This window comes from Cavia porcellus, unplaced genomic scaffold, assembly GCF_034190915.1.
Source record: "Cavia porcellus strain 051 isolate PalLab524CR breed Dunkin Hartley unplaced genomic scaffold, mCavPor4.1 scaffold_9, whole genome shotgun sequence".
Taxonomy (NCBI): domain Eukaryota; kingdom Metazoa; phylum Chordata; class Mammalia; order Rodentia; family Caviidae; genus Cavia; species Cavia porcellus.
This window is the reverse complement of record NW_026947492.1, coordinates 16,904,884-16,924,609: the sequence shown is the minus strand read 5'-3', so window position 1 is coordinate 16,924,609 and position 19,726 is coordinate 16,904,884. Positions and strand designations below refer to the sequence as shown.

General features: G+C 37.7%; 1 protein-coding gene across 2 annotated transcripts in view; it reads left to right on the top strand.

Annotated features, from left to right (window-relative positions):
• Vwa5a (von Willebrand factor A domain containing 5A) overlaps positions 1-19,726 on the top strand; it is a 24,929-nt gene extending 5,203 nt beyond the window's left edge. The window contains exons 7-19 of one of the 2 annotated variants that reach the window (XM_003472599.5): positions 3,898-4,067; positions 4,305-4,393; positions 4,585-4,723; positions 5,973-6,052; positions 10,431-10,545; positions 11,304-11,468; positions 12,181-12,281; positions 12,559-12,800; positions 14,301-14,438; positions 14,581-14,649; positions 15,156-15,277; positions 17,861-17,987; positions 18,544-19,726. In XM_003472599.5, coding sequence (XP_003472647.1) covers positions 3,898-4,067; positions 4,305-4,393; positions 4,585-4,723; positions 5,973-6,052; positions 10,431-10,545; positions 11,304-11,468; positions 12,181-12,281; positions 12,559-12,800; positions 14,301-14,438; positions 14,581-14,649; positions 15,156-15,277; positions 17,861-17,987; positions 18,544-18,623 — 1,637 coding nt within the window. In that variant the 3' untranslated portion in view covers positions 18,624-19,726. Of the gene's footprint in view, positions 1-3,897; positions 4,068-4,304; positions 4,394-4,584; positions 4,724-5,972; positions 6,053-10,430; positions 10,546-11,303; positions 11,469-12,180; positions 12,282-12,558; positions 12,801-14,300; positions 14,439-14,580; positions 14,650-15,155; positions 15,278-17,860; positions 18,114-18,543 lie in introns of both variants that reach the window. The other variant, XM_063255978.1, reaches the window with a different exon arrangement.

Below are 19,726 nucleotides of genomic sequence, written 5' to 3'. Positions count from 1 at the left end.
AATAAAGTAAGCTCTTTTGTAGGTTTGTTTTGTTTTGTTTTTAACTTTTAATGTTTCTTATTTGGCAAATATTCTATGGTAGTCTGAGTTGTTCCTGTATCAGAGCTGGTGTAATTCATGTCAGTCTGTGGCTGGTGTTCTGTCAGTCTGTGTACTAGATGGAGGGACCATGACCATGACAGAAGGGTCCCTGCCACCTCTGGAACAGTCCCACATCGGTAGAGTGTAAGCATGCATGGGACAATCCCTATTCACAGTGAAATGCTAGGGTTAGGTTCTCTGTCGTATAACTACAGCTTCTGTGAAGACAGCTCCCTGAAGTTGGTTTACCTAGGCCAGGGATAGCAAACCTTTCAGAGCTACCAAAGATATAAACAGTCCACTGAGTCACACTGCCCTGGGCTACCCTAGGCTCTCATTGCTCATGGTTGGCCAACGTGGCTTCTCAGCTGAGCTCATGAACAGCCCTCTTTGGTAACCTTCCCTCGATCAGCCATTTTCAGTTAATGCATTTGCCTGTGCCGAGATTGCCCAAAGGGCTCCTGGTGTCATCCAGGTTTGCTGTCACTTTCTATCCTTCATGAAACTCTGTGTTCATGTTTTGTTCAATTGTCACCTGTTACTCCTTTGCATTTGATGAGCTCCTTCATGCATGCCCACGAAATCCTCCAGCAGTGAGGAAGGATTCTCTTAAAGTATAGTGTCGTGGCAGTAAATCTCAATAGGTAAGAACTGAGATCTCAGCTTCTCTGTCTTTAAGCAGGTCCTTGGCCCTCAGCAGATTCATTCATCTGTTCCCCATGACCAGGTCTATAGACCATGGGAGGACTGCAGAGGTAGTATGGAGTAGTCTGGAGAATCCATTCTGGAAGAGCTACCCTAGTCTTGTCTTCTAAGTGATATATTTGGTCTCAAACACTTGCTGTTGCCACATACTCAAAGAAACAGATGACAATCTTCAGTGGCTGATTAATGCTACAAGTACACCACTGTGACAAAAAGAATATTGTATTTTAAATTTATAACAGAAGTACTTACTGTATTAAGAATATGGTGACTTTTTAAACTTATTATTTCATAAAATAAGTGCATAAAGTGAAATTTAGAAATAATTTTATAAAGCTATTATGAAGAACTAATTTAAGTTGATTCCTCCACTAAGATCATTAAGTGTATTGTATCAGTTAACCTTTAAACCAATCATATTATAGGTTTTGATACATTGATTCTTCAGAGAACGAAACAAAGGCAAGAAGAGGAATCAAGGTTGAGAGACATTGTTTAAAAACAAAGAAGCTGAGATTTTTTTCAGGTGAATATAATTTGCTTTAGATTCAATAAATTATAATAGATAATGCACAATAATGCTCACTATGTTTATGATATTGTTTCAAATGGATCAGATATTAACTCTCATAATTCTCATGGCAGCTTTTCTGACTGCTTTTTATAAAGCTAGACCTTTCATAAGGATCAGTCTCTGCACAGAAGCAAATTTATTTAACCCATCAAAAAGTCTACTTTTTGATAGTATATTCAGATGTCTGGATTTCATAAATGTTATTTTCCAACTAATATTCTATTATATATTTCCTGCATAAGGCCCATTTAAATAGACTGGTTGTTGTAGTATCCTATGGGTAAGAGACGAAACTGAGCCCCCTCCCGTAGCCTTACTGAATCCTATGGTTGCTATGAATTTAAGTCTGTCATCCAGGAATCACTCTCTAAAACTAGGATAATGAGATGCGATCTTGTGTCATATTATATTCTCTGACCTTTAACAGTAGAGTTCATATAGTGCAGCCATCTTCGTTTTCTTTCTTTCTCAACACTAACTTCTCAATTTCAGTATCAATTTTCATTTGCTCCACAAAAATAAAATCACAGGTATGTTGAGAAATTACCCAAGAAGAACAGCCTCCCATGGACTCCCTGACCCTGTTGTTTAGATGAGATTATTGTGTTTCAGCAAGAATCCCATGGTTTCCCTTTCTTCTAGGGAGAACTTGTGAGCGGTGCATAGCCAAAGCAGATAGAATTGCGTTACACTTATAATGCTTATAAATGTCCCTGCAGTTTGTCAGCCTAAATAGTATGCACATGAACGTTTTCTTCTAAGTTGCAAATTAAAGATTTAAATATGATAAGCTTCTTATTGATTTAATTCACTTCTTTGGGATAATTCTGGAAACATTGTTTGGTGTGTCTTATTCGTTTACCAAGTTGCCAAGAAGTTAGCCTTCACTGGCACTAATTTATTTTCTGTGCCCAGCCCCCTTTCTTTCCCCTTCTTTCTTATCTGTTCTGCCTCTGCCACTGTTATAGGCCCTCTGCAAGCAGGTAGTAAAGAACTGAAAAAGGTTTTGGATTCGAATTCCCCTAGCTCCTTATTAAACTTACTAAAAAGGAATCCTATAAACATAGGTATGCATTTATCCCTGAGATGTGATGAGCCTAACACTTTTGGGAAGATGCCTAGAAGGAAGATAAGTAGCTGAAGTGGAAATTTTATTTTTAGTTTGTTGAATTTTCACACTGATTCCCATAGTGGTTGTACTAGTTTGCATTCCCACCAACAATGTAGAGGAATTCCTTCCCCCTAACATTCTCACTAGCATTTGTTATTAGAATGTTGGATGGCAGTAATTCTTTCTCAGGTAAGTAAGATGGTATCTCAGTGTAGTTTTAATGTGCATTTATCTGATGCCAGCAATGATAAGCATCTTTTAAAGGTATTTATTGGCTTTTTGTACTTCTGAAAAGTGTTCACTTAGTTGCCCATTGTTTGATTAGGTCTTTTATTTGGGGGAGTCTAACTTTTTCTTTGTGTTCTTTATATATTCTTGACTTTAGTCCTCTATGGGATAGCTAGCGGTATTTTTGCCCATTCTGTAAATTATCTCTTCACCCTGTTGGTTGTTTCCTTTGCTGTAGAGGTGCTTTTAAATTTGATATTATCCCATTTGTTGACTTTTAATATTATTTCTTCTGACATTATGGTTTTGGTCAGAAAGACCTTGCCTATGCCAGTATCTTCAAGAGTTGTGCCTGTTTTATTTTCCAACATATGAAATGTTTCTATTTTAACCTCTAAATCCTCGATTCATTTTGATTTTAGTTTAGTGCATGGTGAAATATATGAGTCTTGACGCAGTATTCTGCATGTGGATATCCAGTTGTTCCAGCAGCATCTGTTAGAGACCATCTTATCTCTAGTGTACATTTTTGACCCCTTTGTCAAAGACAAAATAGCTGTATGTGCAGCACAATTGATAATAGCCAGAACTTGGAAAAGAGCATGTATGTACATCAACAGATGAAGGATGAAAAATGTGGCATTTATACAAACAGAGTACTCTGCTGCCGTAAAGAAAGATAAACCTGAGGTATTCATAAGTAACTGGATGCAACCTGAGAGCATAATTTTAAGTGAAATAAGTCAGACACATAAGCTCAAATATTGCATAGTTTCTTTTATATGAGAAAAACATAAAGAGTGAAACACAAGAGAAATAAATAGGACATAAGCAGCAGCTCAGATACATCCTCAAATTACATGTTCTGTTTCAGAAATATTTTTACATGTATACTAATTTGTTTCACCTACACTATCAATTTATCTTAGTTTATTAAAAAGTAAGTTTTGTGTTATCAGTTTCTTTTCTGTAACAATCTGTTTCGTTTATGTCTTGTCCCCGAGTAACTGCTTTGAAGATAATGACACAGTTTATTAACTATTGTTCTTTTATTATTTTGTTATGATTTTTAAATTTTATAATAAAATAAACAAATAAAACCCTAAGAACACAGAAGATGAAAGAAAGAATGATTCCTAGAAATTTTAGAACCCTTGGGTTCTTTTCGTCTTACGGGGTGCTTGTGTTTTCCGTGCAGACAGTCTGATGGGAGATCCAGGTGTCATGGTTAGTTTCTACCCAGATATCCCAGAAGTTGAGACGGCAGTGACCGGTGGGCAGTTTGTCTTCCTCATGGACCGCTCAGGAAGCATGCAGACCCCAATGAGTAAAGAGAACAGGTCTCAGCTGCGCATAGATGCAGCCAAGGTAAAGATGCTTCTTCCCCTTTCCTGCCACACACTGCAAAGGGGATGCCTTTGAGTAGTACCAGGAAGGTCTATTTGGAGCTGTGTCTGTGTCTGGCTGAGTGATTGCCAGCATGAATGATATGCAGATAGCCTTGAAGTAGAAGGGACGTGAAGCAGATGACAGCTCCACACTCCAGCATTAGATTGGTGGGGTCTCAGAGACTCACTGTGTCTCCTCCTTCTCCTTTACCTTTAGGAGACACTGATTTTGCTGTTGAAGAGTTTGCCACTAGGCTGTTATTTCAACATTTATGGATTTGGATCTTCCTTTGAGGCATTCTTTCCGTAAGTCTAAGAAAAGGCTGTAGAGAGCCTATAAACATCCTTCTAGGTAGGCAACCAGCTTGCTGAAAGGGTTACTGAGCGCTGAGTTGGGAACTGGTGATTGCAGGTAGGGTTATTATTTGATGGGGTTTCTTAGGAAGGCCAGTGGGAGCTGCCTTCGTCCTGTAACGTGGTGTGTTTGCTTCTCACAGGCACAGTGTGAAGTACACTCAGCAGACAATGGAGGAGGCGGTAGAGAGAGTGAAGGTCCTGTGTGCAGACCTAGGGGGAACTGAGATCTTGACCCCACTCCGGGAAATTTTCAAGGACATCCGTGGTCATCCTCTGCAGGTAAGAATGGGAATACAGCCAGTAGCAGGGACAAACAGGCAAATACTCAACAATCTCTGCCTCTAAACTTCACCGCAGGGTGTGTGTGTGTGTGTGTGTGTGTGTGTGTGTGTGTGTGTGTGTGACTGAGAGTCTTTAGTCATATAAGAAAGCAAAAAGAAGTAAAAAGGTATCAAAAAGGTATTATTTCTTAATTCCATGTGAGGGACAACAGAGATGCTTTTGTAGAGCCGTAGCAACCTTATAGGAACCTAGAGTTGAGAGGGCCTCAAAATTCCCAGCTTGGTGACCCAAAACACCAGCTCTCCTGTTCGATGATGCATCGGGGCATCGGGGCATTGAATGATACAGCAGGGCTTTCAAGGTCAAAGTCTGGTTATAGTGCATTGGTAACTGGGTCAATTTAAACACCAGCTGAACTGAATCAGCGTGGTGCTGAGCGTGGATGGCCCCTTGAGGACTGTTGCCAGCATAAAAAGGAGCCCTGGAGAGGAAGAGTAGTGCGATGGGTTCTCCTAAGTGTTGTCCTTTGGCGCTGTTGATTCTCCTGGAGGAGCTTATCATGTTTGCTCTCCTGATATGAAACCAGCTGTTATCATCAGAGGAGCTTGGGACCCTGTCACTGAGAACTGTTGCAGTTCACTGTAGGGGAGTTTTGGTCATTACTTTGAGCACTGCTTCCTGGCTCCAGAGGGGAAGATGTGGGTTGTTTAATCTCCAGGAGAAGCTTGTTACGCTGGCTGCCTGATATTTTCTCAGCTGCTTTCATCATCAGAGGAGCTTGGGACCTCATTGTCACTGAGGATGGCTGTGGTACTTTACAGGGAGCCCTGGTCCTTATTTTGAACATTGCTTTGAACAGAGGCCTTGACCTGGTGACACAGATTCTTTACCCTGCTGGAATAGATTTTCTAGCTTCCACAACTGACCTTTGGGCCTTTCAAGCACAGACCCGTGGGTTAGACTTGTATGGGTCATTGTCGTGGGCTCCAGGGTTTCAGTTGAACTCATGCAGGTTATTGCCATGGGATCCAGGACCTGGGTTGGATTTTCTAAGTCTTTAGTGTTGTAGACAGGTTTCTAGTACTTTTCTTACTTTTGTTTGACTCCTTGGGTGACCATAATAAATAATAATATACCTTTAGGTGTCCTGTATGTAATTTTTCTCTTTGCAACCCCTGACTATAACATCTGGTAACTTAGAATGAACTTGATAGAGGCCTAATGGAAGTCTTCTTTCTCTGCACAGCTTTTCGTCTTCACAGATGGAGAAGTTGCTGATACATTCAGTGTAATTAAAGAAGTTAAGTTCAACAGGACAAAACACAGGTATGACCAGAGCACGATTTCTCCCATGGTGATGGGACCTTTGAAGTATCATGCAAAATCTAGTACCAGTGTTGACCTTGGTCACAGAGAACAGAAACACCAAAGAATTTTACTTATTCTGAGTGACAAGTGACTTTTCTTGACAGCAGTTAAAAGTATTTTTATAGACAACATCAGTAACACAGCAAGCTCACTGTGCTTTAGAAAGATTTTTTAAAGTTTCATTATAACCATAGTTAATGAAAGAAAACTACACAAATCATAACTATCCCACCATGTGAGCCATCTCAGCAAGCGCACCGTGCTGCTTGTGCTGAAGTGGAGAGCTAGACAGTTTTCACGCCTCTTCCTGGTGTGCCCTGCTTTTAGTTACAGGGCACTCAGTATAGCCTGTGGACTAATAACTCCGTGGATTGTTTGTGCTTGATTTTAAATTAAAGCAAATGAATTATACAGTGTTTGTCCTTTTTGTGAATATGACTTTATGGTTTTCAACAGTATGTTGAGATGTAAACCTATTTTATATTTATCTATAGTGTTCTTTGGTTCATAATATTTACTTGAAAAGACTACATTATAATACTATCACTTATTTTGATTCAGAGGATGACTAGTTTTTGTGTATTAAAAATGTTTCTGTGAACATTCTTACAGTTTTGTTCATACGTTTTTCTCATTCATATTTATTTAGTTGACCATATGTACTTGGAGGTTCTGTATTCATGGCTCCAATTTTTACATAGCGTTTTCACTGTATAAGTTATCATACATCTTCAAATGATTTAAATTTCATAAGATGATATATGTAGGTTACATGAAGACACTACATTATTTCCTATAAGAGACTTCAGCATCTGCATATTTGATATCCACACAGGATTTTCTTGATAACAATAACAATCTCCAAAGGCTACCGTGAGACTGCTGTGTTGTGTGTGTGTGTGTGTGTGTGTGTGTGTGTGTGTGTGTGTGCACGTGTGTGTATTTGCATTCATATACTTTTGAGTAGACAGAGATGTAAAATTGTGGGCCATGGTGATAGTTTTCTAAATTAATATAATTTAATTCTCTCCATCTTTTTTAAAGATTTGTAATTGCCTCATTTCTTACCCAACATTTGGTATCATTTATTTCTAAATTTTAACCAGTTTTGCATATGAGAAGTTATGTTGTTAATTTACATTTTCTTGCCAGCTCAGCTTAATGGACTTTTTCCTGTTAGGTATCTTATTTTGTCATGTAGCTTTGGATCTCTTTCCTACTTTTATATTCTTTCTGTTGTCTGAGCTTCTTTTTCTTCTCATCTGTAATTGTCTGGATATAGGCAGATTTTTGAGTTTATGATCTAGAAACACATATTCTTACATAGTAGCTTGTCTTTAGTCTCAAAATAATGCTTTTTGGTTAATCTCACTCTTGGTTTTAATATAACTCATTAATATTTTTCTTTATCATTAACAAGACTTTTGTTGTCTTGTTAATGTAAAGTCTTCACCTAATTATGAGAATATCTTCTTTTGTTGTTTTCAAGTTTTGTTATTTTTTTTTCTTTTCTATTTAGATACACAGCACACCTAAAATTTACTTATGTGCATTGTGTGAGGTGTTTTTTATTGTTGTTGTTGTTTTTAAGGAGAAATCAGGGATCTTGTGCTTTGAGAATTCTTTCTCTTCTTTCTTGTTTAAATTATGAGTGGTTGCTGGATTTCATCAAAAGAATTTTATACATCCTTTGGGATAAATGTACAGTTTTATTGTCTATTCTTTTAATACGTAAAATATGATTGTTGTTAAATACTAGGCCAAACTTTGCATTTTGTTCATAAATCCTAATTGGTTGTGAGGTATTAATCTTTGCCATGTGTTTTTTTATTGTGTTGCTAATACTCATTTATGATTTTGAATCTACTTTTATGGATATGAGTGCATACTTCTATGCTATTTTATTAGGTTTTGATGTCATTGTCATACTTGTATCATAAAATCAGTTGCAAAAGTTGTATTTCATTCCTAGATTCTGGAAGATTTTCTTTTTAAAATGAATACAAATGGTGCTAGTAGGCTTTTTGGATCTGGAAAACTCAGGTGACATTGTGTCTTTTTGAACTATTCATATTTTATTTTTGTTTTTATGTGAGTTTGGATATCTTACCAAATTTTCAATATTTTTGTCTTAAGTTGTTTATGACATTACCATATATTGCGGAATCTATAGTGATATTATCTTTTTACTTCTGCTCTTTTTTATGCCATTCCTGGTTCTTTATTTGACTTAGAAATTTATCAGCTTTACTACCTTTTAAAGTAACATCCTTCTGTGGTTTGTTCATACTGTGTAGTGTATGATCTTTAATTTTATTAACATCTGACTCTTCCTTTTTATTTCCTTTCTTTTAATAATGTCCCTGGATTTATTGGCTGTTTTTTTATCCAATATCTTGATGTAAATACTTAGGTAGTTGATCTTTAGATTTACTTTTGCTTCTAATGTGTTTTTAGAACTATATCTGTAGCTAACCCCCAAATTTCGATATATATTTTTTCTTTGGCATCTACTTGAACATATCCCTCAATTATTATCATGATTTCCCTTTTATATCTATGTTACTTGCAAATATATTGCATAATTTCCCAGTGTTTCAAAATTCTATTTTCTTTTTCCTAGTTTGCAGATATTTTATGACTCATTAGGCAGTCAAAATGATATCTTTTCTCTGAGATGTCGTATTGTTTGTTTCTAATGGGTCACTAGACTATAAGTTGGCAATCATAGTTCAGTTATGCCCCTGTAAGCTTCAGTTGTTGCAATAGTTGGCTTATTTCTAATTCACCTTGTTCTCTAGGCGTATTTTGTTCTATGCAAAAATGTGAGGTGCGGGGACAGTTTCCCTTTGAAAGACCTGCACTGCTACTTTTCCCTTTCTACTTCTGTGAAGCACCTTAGATTTTCAACCATCCATTTGTACTTGATACTTACTGCAAAGCACAAGTGAACACCAGACACCAGGCACATTTCTCTTGGCTTTGCTCCTCTTCAAAGTCCCAGCTCATGATTCCTTCTGGTCTTGGTGGCCCTTAGCTATTTTTAAGAAAAGTACTTAAGGTACTACATCTATGTTCTCTGGTTCTTTACTGGATTGAGATAACTGTTTAGCATTGCTGGGACCAGAACTCATGAAAAGTGTTTTAGTTTGTGTATTTATATCTTATAAAATTTTGGTAGATTAAAAACTCTTACGTTTAAGGTTTAGCTTGCCAGATGTTTGGAACAATCAACTAACCCTGCCAAGCCTTAATTTTCTTATTTGAAAATGATGATACTAATACTCATTGCCTTACAGACTCATGTTGAAAGTTAGAAGAATAAAACTAAATCAAGTATCAGGAATTATATACAAAATAAACACTAAATCAAAATTTGTTATTACTGTTTTTATTATTGTCTACCTTACGCACTTTAACAAGGTTTTAGCCATAAAGTTAGCCGTCAATAAAATTCAATTTTTTAAAATGGAAAAACATTTACAAATTACATAAGCACTTTATAGCAAAGTCTATATTTCAAAGATTATGTCAAATCTTTAAAGTTGATGGCATCAATATGTTGGTAGGTTGTGTTCTAAAGGAAATAGTGATTCTGGGTAGGTCACTGCAATTAGAAAGCTTGTCCTTAGACTTAAAAGTTCATAATTACACCATATAGGTTAGTGCAGTTTAATTAAATGTGTCTCTCGTTAGTGTTGAGTGTGATGACAATAACCCATATCAAAAGAAATTGACACATAAGCCAAATTCTGTGCATCGATTTACAGTGGAAAGTGATTCTGACCTGCAACTTAAAAACACTTATCTTAGGTCATTAGTGCATTTTCTGTTTGTAGACGTTAGTTTGGGAAACTGAAAGACAGTTAAAAAGCTATTTGATGCAAATAGAGTAGAGCAAGGTAAGAACTTCCCAGTTAGAAATGACCAAGAAAAGACAGATACATCACCAGAACAGCATCAGGCAGACACTAGTGATAGCTTCTGTCTTTCCCTTGATTTTCTGGGAGATTTCTTCAGTCCGAGAGACCACTGTTTCAATTCTATCTCTACCACTTGTTAGGGGTGTGATCTTTGACAACTTTCTGAAATTCATTTTGCAGTTTCTTATCTGCAAAATGAAACCAAGGACTGTCTCATAGGACATTCATGATAATTAAATTTTATCATTAATTTCAGGTATTTATTATGACTTCTAAAATATGCAATGTGCTTAATAAAAAGTAGATATTATGCAAACCATCTCATCATTTATTTTTCCCCATTCTGTGCTAATTTGTGCTAATAGTTTCACTTTGAGTGGTTATCTCTAACCTCCATCTTTTTACAATTACAGATGTTTCTCTTTCGGTATTGGAGAAGGTGCTTCTACCAGCTTAATCAAAAGTATTGCTCGAGTATCTGGGGGCACGTCTGAGTTTATCAGAGGCAAGGACAGGATGCAGTCCAAGGTGAGGGATGGGCTACAGTTCTAGAAGTGGGCAAGGCAGACCAAGTATGACACAGTTAGGACATGGTTGCAAGGGCAGGGGCAAAGCTGGACTCCAGGATGGATTTCTCGTGGACTTAGCCTGCAGTGAGACTTTCCCATTTCCCTATCTACTTACTACTTACGGAAAGGGCAGCACCATAAGTACCTAGAAAGTAATATCTGGTCCCAGGAGCTGGAAGCTCAAAGAAGAGGTGCTGAAATAGATTAAAAGTTTTGTATTTAAGAAGAGAAGCAGAGAACTTTGCCTTTCATTTCTAAGCTCTCACTTCTGTTCTTTAGGACCACCTTTGTTTTTATAGCCTGCCTGTTATACAGAGGATCCAAGACCAAGGAGCAGAAATAAGTGCTCTATGTCTACTCTACTCTATTAGATGGGATGGCAAATTGCTATTTAGTAATTAGTACCATGAAAACACATCTTGCATTATATTTCTGAACGCCTCTGTTTTTAGTTGATAAATTTTAGGTTTCGTACTTAATTTCTCTCTCCAGAGATCTCCTTTTCATAACATTTTCTTTATTCTCATTTATGCCATTAAATCTCTCAACTTTAGTGTGGTACTTTGCAAAGCAAGAGAAATAATGCTCATTTCCCAGTATACAATTAAAGATTAAGTGTCACATAGCAGTTGATACATATGATCTCCTCAGCGCTGGGAAGAGTAGCTATGATTGTCATCCTGATATGTTGGTGCCTGCTCTGTTCTACTCCTACAGGCGCTAAGGAGCCTCAAGCGGTCTCTGCAGTCTGTGGTAGAGGACATCTCCCTGAGCTGGAATCTGCCTCCTGATCTGACTGCTAACATGCTTTCCCCAGAGCAGACTGTCATTTTTAGGGGTCAGAGGTTAATTTTCTATGCCCAGCTGACAGGGACGATGCCGGTGAGTGCCCACTCTTCTTGGTTCTGTTGTAACCTAATTTTAACCATTGCACCTCTTTTTCTGTTCTGCATGGGTCTTACTGCCTCCCCCTCCCCTTTCCCCTTCCTATCTATCTAGGTTAAGTTTCAGTTTCCTGAGAAAGCTGTAAAAGCCTTAGGTATCAGTTACCTGTAACCCCCTCCCCTACCCCTCATCCGGCTATCTGTAATAAAATGTGCTGTTCTTTAAGTAATGCTTAACTTCAAGGAAATTACAGGAAGTTCTATAAAGCCCAGATGCTACCTAACTGTGTCAACAATTACAACATTCCTGTGGTTTTCAGCTTTAAAACCCAACCTTTCTAGCTGTACGGCGTACAGTCTCCAAATTGGCTCCTGGAGACTGTGACACAAGGCCTGGCCTAAAATAAAGCCTTTGCTCCCCAAATTTTAATTTCTTGCTTCCTTGGGTTTTATTCCGGGGTCCGAGCTATCACAGGTTCTCTAGTTACGGTAGCCACTGCTGGAACAATTTCATTAATGCTAGAAGGTAGATTTGGATTTCAGTAAGAGATTGTTTTTGCCCCATAGATCCAGCCTTTCATTTCTCTATTTTAGGGCTATTGAATTCCTGGTCAGAAATAGTAGTGTATGGGATTAGAAAACTGGCCTCGTTCTGATATTTTTGCGGGGTGTGTCTCCTTTTATCATCTTTGCCTTTCTTTAATTTGTAGCCAGAGGAAGCTGAAGGAGAAGTGTGCCTCAAGTACACACTGCAGGGCAAGACTATGGAGCAGAAGGTGACCTTTTCTCTACAACCCAAATATGACTCCAAGTGAGCAATTGATTTTTCCTTTGTTTTCCCTTCTTTTTCTTTTTCATTTCCTTCTTTTCTCTGCCATCTTTGTTTTTATTTTTATGTGTTTATTTTTATGTGTTTTGACTCTGGAAACATTTATTTCCCTAAATTGTTTTAAGTCTTTTCTAAGTCCATCAAGCCTTATTTCCTTATTCTTTGATTTTCTTCTCTCTTCTATCTCTTTTGAGAACCCCAACCAATTGTTATGTGGATGTGTTATGCTAAGTCTCAGGTTGTTTATTTATTTTTCCAGCTTCACCATTCATCGTCTTGCTGCAAAATCCTTGATCCAGACAAAAGATCTGGGTTTCAGAGAAACCCTAGGAAGGGAAAGAAAAGATGTGTTGAACATCAGCTTGGAATCTGGAGTTATGAGCACCTTCACGGCTTTTGTTGCTATAAACAAAGAGCTCAGCCAGCCAGTCCAGGGGCCCCTGGTTCACAGGGAGATCCCAAGGGCTGTTCTGCCTCAAGTGAAATCAAAATATCCAGCCTGTGAGTTTTGTCCCATTCAAATACCTATAGATGAAATGATCCTGAGCATGAGTACAGTATTTAAAGGACAAGATTGTGGAAGGTTTTTAATTTGTTTTGTTTTTATATCCTTCTACACATAAAATTTCTGGTTATTCCTCAACTTTTGTGTATTTTGTTGACATTTAAAATAAAGTGGTTGAGGGATTAAGGAATTATTAAAACATAGAGAATTTACATAAGCATTGAATACTTAAATAGTTCAAATATGAAATTCTTTGGTTTCTTGATGACTGTGTGATGAATGATGACACAGATGACTGGTGACAGGGATGGGCCTGAGTTTGAAGTGGAAGACAATATTTTAGGAAGACAAAGAAGACTTAAAAGAGGCACTCAGAATATTTGGAAAGGAAAATGCCCAGAGGGAAACAAACATTTGTCAAGGAATGCAAAGAGTTCAATTGAGTTTAAGCTTCTTAACTTTTTTATTGGTAAGAAATTACTAAAGCAATCGTAGTTGGTTTTGTTTCTTTGAACAGTGCTCAGCACTTTTGGCCTAAAGAGGAAGTAGGTAGCATGTTGGCTTAATTTCAAAGTTAGAATTTTCCTAAATTGATATGATGAAAGAAAATTAATACATGATTGGAGACATTAGTCAGAAAGTGGTAAAGATTTGAACTTAAAATTTAAGTTAAATAAAGAGGAAAAGATGGAAAAAAGTTAATATGTAGAAAAAATAGATTAAAAATATGCATGATCCAGATGAGATTAAAAAATAAAGTTCAGTAAAATGGGAATCTCTGAGTCAGAACACTAGGAAAATTGGATCTTATATTTTAAAGGTCAAATTTTTAAAATTTAAATTTTATATGTGGAATAATTATGCAACATAACAGGGCAGTCTTTATAAGGATGAGGTGTCTGAAGGAAAATAACGCTTAGGTCACTGAGTTTGAGGAAATCAAGAAGGTCTGCATTAGGATGGTGGATATCCCAAAATCGCTCAGGATAATGCCACATGGAGTAGAAATCTAAGGTTTGGCCTTCAGGGAATGGTTAGAAATATTAGAGAGTTTGGGGTTGACAGGAGTGAAGATAGGAGCAAGGTAACCAAGGAAGGGAGGAGAGGGGCGATCTGGGGCCGTACAGGTTACCAGCTTCACTTCCCATCTTTGGGCATGTCCAGTACAGAATATTTAGCAGTAACTTTTTGAGAAGGATGGAGGAGAAATAGGTTTGGAAGAGAGTAAATTCATTTTAAGACTTATTTGAAAGGAGCCTTTTAGGTTTGGAAAATATGTTTATCGTGTGTTAGGACTTTAAAGGATGTAATGGAAAGTTGGAAGCTCAGAAAGTGAAGATGTGTGCAGAAAGTAGGCTTATGAGAAAGGAATGCTATAGTGATGCTGGTAACTAGAGCTGATGTAGAAAGGCTATGCCTCATGTCTTCAGTCTTTAATAACTGTACTGTAGAGAGCAGAGTGTCTCAGGCTCAGTGTCTGCATTGGTGTTTTGCAGTTCATCGACCAATGCTGGACGCCTCCTGTCTTTCCAGCAATCCGCCTGTTCTATGTCAACGAGATTCTCTAGCTCTGTCGCCAAAGATAATGGCTTCCTGTGCAGCTAAGAAATGCCCACAGAAGAGTCTGAATTTTGGTAGGTCTGTAAATCACAGTGGCCTCATTTTGAGCATCTTCCTTGGAATGTTTTCTTACTGATTTTTGTCTGTCACACATAAATCAAGTTGTATTGCAAAGCTTTAGTCGTGGCAAGAAAATCAAATGTGGGTCTCTCCTAGGGTCCATCCATCAGAAGAAAAAGATTGGTTCTTCAACCAGTGAGACCATTTTGCAAAATGACAGTAAAGGTGAGATGAGCCCCAGTTGATTTATCTACAGGGACTGAAGGGCAAATGTTCAGTGCTGTGCTGTTATGGTAGCCTTACTGCGTAGGGAGTCATCTTTTTGAAAGGTGTCAGGAGAGACAAGATTTGACCTGTTCTTGTATTTTCCAGTTACCCCAGCTATATTAATACCCAAACCAGGACTCTGAAGCTTTCTATACCTCTAAGGTCTGGGGTAACCTCTAATGACACAAGATCCTTTTTCCATCTCTTCCTGCATCGTTTATCTGTAGACAGACCTGGCCCCTGCAGCATTCTGCTGCCGTCCTGTCTGGACCTCTGTACTGCTGGTCATTCTTCCAAAAAAACAAGCTTGAAATTAGATTTGGAGCTGTCTGATGACTTTTTTCTGCATCACTCTTGCTCCAGCCACTCTGTAAATTCAGTGACTTATTTCAGGTATTCTAATGAACCACAGGCTTCATAACTTCCCATCCTTTATCTCTTTCTCTTATTTTTTCTCCTTGAAGAGGACAGTATTGTGCAGTTGATTTTCCTCCAAAATGCAAACGGTTCCTGGACTCTAAATGAACGTCTGGCCAGTATCCTAGGTATGAAACTGGAAGACATAAAGGCCGCGCACCCTGATGAGGTAAGATTTAAAGAACAAAGGTGTACATATATTTTTGATGGAACGAAGTTTGTAATGGCAATTTGGATGAATCGGGGCCCACCTCTAAAAGGAGACTATAGAAGGGGCGTAGACTAAGTTAATTTCTAATAAGTAGAAGGTGAAAGTTTTTCTGGTTATGTTAGTTAACATCAAGAAAACAAAGAGTTACCAGGCTGGGTAGTAGCTCCTATTAGTTGATGCATAACAAAAGGAAAACAAAAATGCTCTTCTGTTTCAATTATATTCATTGACAGTCATCTGAGTTGTAAAACTACACTTTTGTGAGCTATTGCTCTGTGCAAGACACTGTGGGAGGTGGCTGACATTCACGATTTTACTTATGCTTCACTTCAGGTAAATAAGGTCAGTCCTACTCATGATACTGTGTAGAAGATGAAGAAACTGAAACCTCTGAGGTTTAATAATGTGTCTGAGCCAGTAAGGTAGAGATGGAATCAGTGCTAGGAGTGTCCCCAGAATCCCCAATTGGTTTCTGTATACTAACAGAAGTAGTCCAGACTGTAGAAAAACTAATCAAAGTCAGGATGGGTGAAATGTTACTATAAGCCACTTAGTTATTGCAAATTTATTTAAATATGATGATATGGGCAAGGTATATTTGGAAATAGAAGGTAACTTGCTAGATCTTCTAGACTTATTTGAGAAATTGTTACATAAGACACAGCTGCTTAAAGTGTGATGGTCAAATATTATTCTGAATTCTGAAAGTGAAGGAGATAACTGAATAAAACTCAGATATTCTTTCATTGCCCAGGATTCATGGAGACTTTTCAATGTGGCTCATGCACCTAAGAGACAGAATTTCCTGACAGTGTGTCATGCTGAGATCGATTTCAAAGGGTTGTGATAATAGGGGAGGAAAATATCTTGTCAGTAGTTGCTTTTTATTGATTACATGTTAAAATTGTGATTTTTAGTGTATTGAGTTAAATAAAATGTATTAATCGCAGGGAGTGTAACTCACTGATACAGCAGAGAAAGAATGTGAGAAGCTTTAGATTCAGTCCCCAGCACCAAAAATAAAATGAAATGAAGTAAGCTAACTAAAATAATTGGGCCAGTTTATTTTTACTTTTCAAATATAGCTACTAGAAAATATAAAAAAAAATACATGTCTAGCAGTGTATTTCTATTGGAAAATGTTGTTCTAGAACAAATAACTAAAAGGAAGATGTTAAGGCTTCTGAAGCTCTGTTTTACATTTTCTGAGCACAAGACACATCGAACTGCTATGTACTTTAGCTTGATATTCATGCCTGCAGGTTAAGGTGTACCTGAATTTTTGTAAGGATTTGATTCTTTAAATGATGAAAACTTGCACAAACTACCAACTAATTGACAATGCATAGCTCGAATTTTTAGAAGCTTATATTTTCAATGAAAATCTTAAAAAAAAGAGACATAAAACAAAGTTTTCTTATTTGTACATGGCAAAACTTGGAGTTAAGGTGTTAGACAAGAGAATCACGATCCCTAAAACTTATGAACAATTAGTTAAAAACTTTCATGAAAAAAACAATAACAGCAATCGTAATATAGTAGAAGTGAAAATCAAATACTGCTTTGTTTTGAAATTATCAACTATATGAGTAAAAAAAGAAAAACCAGCATTAAGTAGCAATTGCATATGAAAATCAGAAATTTCTTAGGCAATATGTTGAATATTTTCATATTCAAACCAATTTGAATTAGGATATTTGAACTAGATTAGTAAGGGCAATAAACTTTCTGAAAAACTGCCATGTTCTTAGGCTGTGGACATAGAATTTTTAAATTATATTTGCTTCCAGATTTGGCCTTTTCAGGAAATGTACTTTAAAAATCACTGTGACATTTATTTTCAGACTAAGAACATAAATATAGGTGTTCTTACTTCTTTGACATAGGGGACTTGTGGTCTGAAATTAGGCTACTCAGAGAGAAATAATAGCTGCTGTTTCCACATTTTAAAGGTCATGATATAAGGGAGTAATTTCCTTCGATTTACTAAATCTAAAAGGCAAATCTTTAGGGAATAGCTGGTGAAAACTCTTATAGGATCATGTTCTGCTCTGTGGCTAAGATTTTTCTATTGAGCATTATAACTGGAATCAGAAGGTTTACTGTTCAGTCCCACCCCATCATTCCTGGAAGCTAACTTAGATGAATCACATTTCTCTTTTGAAAAGGTGATTATGCTTCACCCCCCTTTTTAGGGGGATGAAGATAAAAATGGAAAAGTGATTGCAAGTGTGTTTCTCTTACCACAGTTGGGTAATTCTTGTTTGAAATGTTTTAAGGGTCTCCCTCCAGCACTGCCCTGATGCTCACATGGGGTTTGATAATTAAGCCCTTTCTACCCTAACACTGAATGTATCATTGTTCTAGGGTTCAGGGTCTGACATTATCTTATTCAAATAGCAGAAGGAGGTAGAGAGCAGGTAATTTCATCTAAAAGTAGTACAGAGGATGTCAAGTAAGGAGAAAGTGAAACATTTTGTATATATGAGTGGCTTGCCGCGTGACTTGGAGGTCTCAAGGACATCTCTGTCTATTGTACAGCGTGTGGACTCCTCAGTCTGGGCCACAGTCCTAGCTGTGATCTGGCTGCATACCAATGGGATGGATCGGGAGTGTGAGTGGGATCTTCTGGAAAGGAAGGCCAGGGCCTGGATTCGCAGCCATGCAGGTAGGAGCACAATCTCAGGATCCCTCCCCTTCTTCCCCAGGAAGCTGGATTTTTTCCCAGGTGCTGCACCTCCAGGTCTGGCAGGGGGTAACTGAGAGGTGTCATAGCCATTCCCACCATATTCTGGTGCGTATTTTTTCCAGTCTTGCAACTACTTTTTTTTTTTTTGGGGGGGGGTCAGGTGGGATAAAATCTTTAATGGGGGAGAGGGAGGACTGAGTTAAAAAGGAAGGGGACATATCTGGAGAGTGAATTGCTGAATTGTAAGGACAGAGTAGCTGCTTTCCTTGCAGTCTCACTGGTCAGCAGTGATAAGCTGAGTATAGCCCTGAGCTTGGAGCAATTACTTTTTGGGTGTTTATTGTCTCACTGCTACTGACTTTTTCCTGAACCAGAGAAGATACAAGGAAAATCTGGGCAGGAAGAAGAGAAAAATTGGGTGTATTAAGGAAGATAAAACAGGATGCAGAGGATATGATAAGAAAGCATAGGGGAAAAAAAAAAAAAAAACTATTTTCTGTCCCTTAGCCATGATTCCTGTTTCCTCTCATCACAGGCTGTACTACACACAAGGTTGTGAAAGCAGCTAATACATTCCTGAAGTCTTCTGTGGATCCTGCTATCTTCACCTTCTGAGAAGACCACTTAAGAAGTGCATGGCTTGGCCATTGCCTGCTTCCCTTACCATCTCTTCTGCTAAGATGCATTTTTGTTGTATTTTCCCTTTGTATTTCTTGCCATAAAAGTGAAGAATGTGCATACCACCTACCTCTCTCCTCCTGGTGCCTTTGGGTGTCATCTTCTTTTCCCCAATACATGGCTTCAAAAAAGTGACAGTAGTGCCTAAACCTGTTTTCTTTATAGTTCAAAGCATACATATTCAGTAGTAGACTTAGATTCTCAAGAGCAATGATATAAAAACCAGATGACAAAGACTCCAGACTAATGTCAGCGTTGATGTTAAAGAATGCCTGACTTAGAGAAGTCTCTGCAGGACATTTGTCCATCCACCATTTTCTTTTTATATGTTATTGGAATTTGAACCTAAAATTTCTGCATCTCATGCAAGATTTTTACCTTTGAGCTATATCCCCCAATTTTCTATTCAGTTAACTAAAATTTCTGCATCTCATGCAAGACTTTTACCTTTGAGCTATATCCCCCAATTTTCTATTCAGTTTTGTGTAAGCTTTGAAGTTTTTCATTCTTAAAAGGAAGATTTGAAATTCAGAAAGCAGCATCAAGTTCAACAAACACACAGATCATAGAGAGAGAGACAGACAGAGACAGAAGAGAGGGAGAGAGAGAGAGACAGAGAGAGACAGAGACTCAAGATGTGCATTTGAGCATTGGCACTGTTGGGAATGTTCTCAATTATTTCTCTTTAGACTTTGTTTGCCCATACTTCTTATTTTTCTTGGTGCTGCCTAAGCAACCTGACTAGAATTACTCTTGTTGGAGATGATTTTTCTTACCCATCAGTTGTCCTATAAGAGACCCATTTTGGTATCCTTGGACTGACCCTGAATCTTTGAGGACTCTGCCAGGCTCCCATCTAGTATAAGAAAACAGGATAGGGCAAATGATGGCCCTGCCTGAGGCCTGAAGCAGAATTGTTCACCACATGAGGAGGAATGGAACTGCCTCTGATTGCTTCTGAACTGTATGTGTCCTGTTCTACTGGAAATGATCCTAAACTAACCATTGTATCAATATTAAAATGATAATTTCTATATTTA